The sequence below is a fragment of the Nicotiana sylvestris genome, chromosome 5, assembly GCF_000393655.2.
Source record: "Nicotiana sylvestris chromosome 5, ASM39365v2, whole genome shotgun sequence".
NCBI classification, from domain to species: domain Eukaryota; kingdom Viridiplantae; phylum Streptophyta; class Magnoliopsida; order Solanales; family Solanaceae; genus Nicotiana; species Nicotiana sylvestris.
In genome coordinates this window covers 138,791,014-138,794,311 of record NC_091061.1, presented here as the reverse complement: position 1 = coordinate 138,794,311, position 3,298 = coordinate 138,791,014, and the positions used below count along the sequence as shown (strand labels likewise).

At 41.2% G+C, this 3,298-nt stretch overlaps 1 protein-coding gene across 1 annotated transcript; it reads left to right on the top strand.

Moving 5' to 3' along the window:
• The first annotated feature begins 246 nt into the window (after positions 1–246).
• On the top strand, positions 247–1,250 carry LOC138869377 (secreted RxLR effector protein 161-like). The gene is made up of 2 exons (XM_070146990.1): positions 247–395; positions 830–1,250. Exons 1-2 carry the CDS (start codon positions 247–249, stop codon positions 1,248–1,250), a joined length of 570 nt encoding a protein of 189 aa, XP_070003091.1.
• Positions 1,251–3,298: the final 2,048 nt, after the last annotated feature.

Here is a 3,298-nt window from a genome sequence, read left to right as displayed (position 1 = left end):
GAGAAATAGTGTTTGGCACCTGGTACTCAGACCCTCAGATAGAACCATAATAGGACCAGGTGGGTATTCAGAAACAAGCTCGATAAGCATGGAATTACCACAAGGAACAAGGCCAGGCTAGTGGTTCAAGGTTACAATCAGGAGGAAGGGATTGACTATGATGAAACTTTTTCTCCAGTGGCTCGCATGGAAGCCATCAGAATTTTGATCGCCTTTGCTTCTCATATGGAATTCACTTTGTTCCAAATGGATGTCAAAAGTGCATTCTTGAATGGACAACTTAAGGAAGAAGTCTATGTGAAGCAACCCCCTGGGTTTGAATGTCATGAGCACCATGAATATGTGTTCAAATTGGACAAAGTCTTGTATGAGCTAAAGCAGGCTCCTCGAGCATGGTATGAAAGATTGTCAAAATATTTCTTAGAAAATAGCTTTAAGAGAGGAAAAATTGACAACAATCTTTTCTTAAAGAAATGAGGAAGGAACATGCTCACTGTTCAGGTCTATGTTGGTGATATCATTTTTGGAGCAACAACTGACTCTCTATGTGAAGAATTTGCAAAACTTATGGGAAGTGAATTTGAAATAAGCATGATAGGGGAATTAAACTTCTTCTAGGGTCTTCAAGTAAAACAGTCCCCAAAGGGTACTTTCATCTATCAGCAAAAATACATCAGGGAACTCTTGAAGAGGTTCGACATGGAAGTATCAAAGGTGATAGACACTCCTATTGCAACTGCCACTCGACTGGACATGGATGAAACCAAATCTTCTGTGGATCAAATAATGTATAGAGCATCATTGGGTTTCTTCTCTATCTCACTGCCAGTCGACCTGATATTGTTTTCAGCATGGGGCTGTGTGCGAGGTTTCAATCAAATTCCAAGGAATCTCACTTGAAGGCTGCCAAAAGAATACTAAGATATCTCAAAGGCACGCAGGACCTGGTGCTATACTATCCATTAGGTGATAATTTTAATCTAATTGGGTATGCTGATACAGACTATGCATGTTATCTTATGTACAGAAAAAGCACTTTTGGGATGGCTCACTTCTTAGGATCATGTCTTATCTCTTGGGGTACAAGGAAGCAAAATTCAGTAGCTCTTTCAATAGCTGAAGTTGAATATGTAGCTGCAGCATCCTGTTGTGCTCAGCTTCTGTGGATCAAGCAGCAATTGGAGTTCTCACTAAGAGTGCGACCCTCCTATGTGACAACACTAGTGCACTCAACATGGCAAAGAATCTAGTTCAACATAAAAGGACCAAACATATTGATGTGAGGCATCATTTTCTAAGAGATAATGTGGAGAAAATGTGATATGCATGAAGTTCTGCAACACCGAAAATCAAATTGCAGACATTTTTACCAAGTCACTAAGTAGGGAACAGTTTGAAAGAAACAGAGTAAAGTTGGGACTGTTGAGGCCAAATTAAGAACCTGATTCCTTTTTGAGTTGGCTCGAGTTATTAAGAAATAATAGGTCCAAGTGTTTTTTGGCCCTGTCTCACTCACTTAAATATTATTGTAGGTAAACACGCATGATGAGCATAGAAGCAGTAGATGCATTACATGATTGATAAAAGAGGATTAATCCTTTTTAAAAAAAAGGGACTGGAAGAAAATGTTTTTCAAAGAACCAGGTTCTTGTACTAAAGGTTAGTAGTTCTGTACATCCTTTAATAAACGTCTTAAAAGGCACAAAATACAACTTCCATGTCATCAACTTTTCAGATCTGGCTGTCACGTTCCTTCAATTCAAAACGTTCCATCTCCTTCTAAAATGTCACAATTCTCCACGCCCAACCGCCGTTTCAGAACCGGTGCCTATTCTTCTCCTTCATAATTATCCTCTCCGTTTTAAAAACCCCTCTCTTCTACCCTTCCTAACCATAAGCCCAATTCTAGATTAAACTAAAATGAAGGATCATCACACCACCTCTTCCAATGGCTGAGAAAACTTCCGACCCATCCATGGAACCTCTCTCCTTCACTGAGTCTGTGTCACTCTCTATCACCCATACTGCTACTACCACACCTTCCCTAGTTTCCTAACCTCTTCCTAACTCAGAAACCCCTGAAACTACTGTTCCGTCCTCTCCATCGTCTGCTGCCCACACCAGTCAAACCCTAAATGGAAAACAAGGTGAAAATACTGACTTCACAAAAGGCTCTGCCATCATTGTCGTCGACTCTATGGTTGTGGAAGCACTTGTTGAAGAAGAAAAGATTGTGTTTGTTGTATCCGTGTATGGAATATTGCATTAAGTTATTTCTTCGAGAAAAGAGTCATAAAGCGTGTGGGTAGAAGGGGCCCTTCTAGCTGTTGAAGGGGATACAACATTATACACTACTAGGGTATCACATGAGGAACCTGATCCCTCTTCAGAGGACCCAGGTCAGGACTCTCATCCCCAGGATAGTGTTGTACCTACATCCGATGCTGTGCCCCTGAAAATTCACTAGAAATGTGACCTAGTGATGAAGAATACCTGGATAACGTGGCCCTAGATGCATTCATAAGTAAGCGCAAGGTTGTCACCACCCTTGAGTCTGAAAGTAAGTAGCCTACTACCAGGCTTCAAGTCAAAGTAGCCTACGATTCTGCACTCCAAAAGATCAAGAAAAGTAGTAAGAAGAAAAGGAGAAAGTTGGTAAAAAAAGGGTGTCCCTGTGAGTGATGAAGCTATCCCTGTAGTTGTAGTGAAGGAAGGAACTCCTAAGGAACCTGGTTCCCTTGTACGGCGGTCCTCAAAAAAGGCTGAGTCTATTTCCATAGAAAAAGGATATACTTCCACGTCTAAGACAAAGGAGGGAGTGAGTGATGAAGATATTCTTGTCAAGTTCAAGGGGAAAGGTAAAGTTAGTGGAGAAAAGCATAGGAAACGCAAGTTTGAAACAGTTTAAGAACCCAGTTCTGGGAAGAATGCCAGAAGTGACGTCTGTCTTGGCTCTGAGCGACTAAGGCATCAAAAGGTTTTGCTGGGTCTTATGTTTGACCCAACAATCTCTGAGATGGCAGGAATGCGTTAGCTTCTAGAAATGGTGGAGTTTCAGCAATGGACACATCTATTCTACATTGACGCTCCTAAAATGTATGAGTAGGAGGTCAAGAGTTTCTTCACAAGTCTCTTTCCAGTTGATGTTGACCATGTGTGTGCCTTAGTTAATGGGGTGGATATTGTCTTTGATGTGAAATTGCTTGGGGAAATTCTGCAGGTTCCTACAGTTGGGGTGTCCAGTGTACGAGATGTCTGTTAATACAACTTTCGCAATGCAGTCGTGAAAGATAATTCT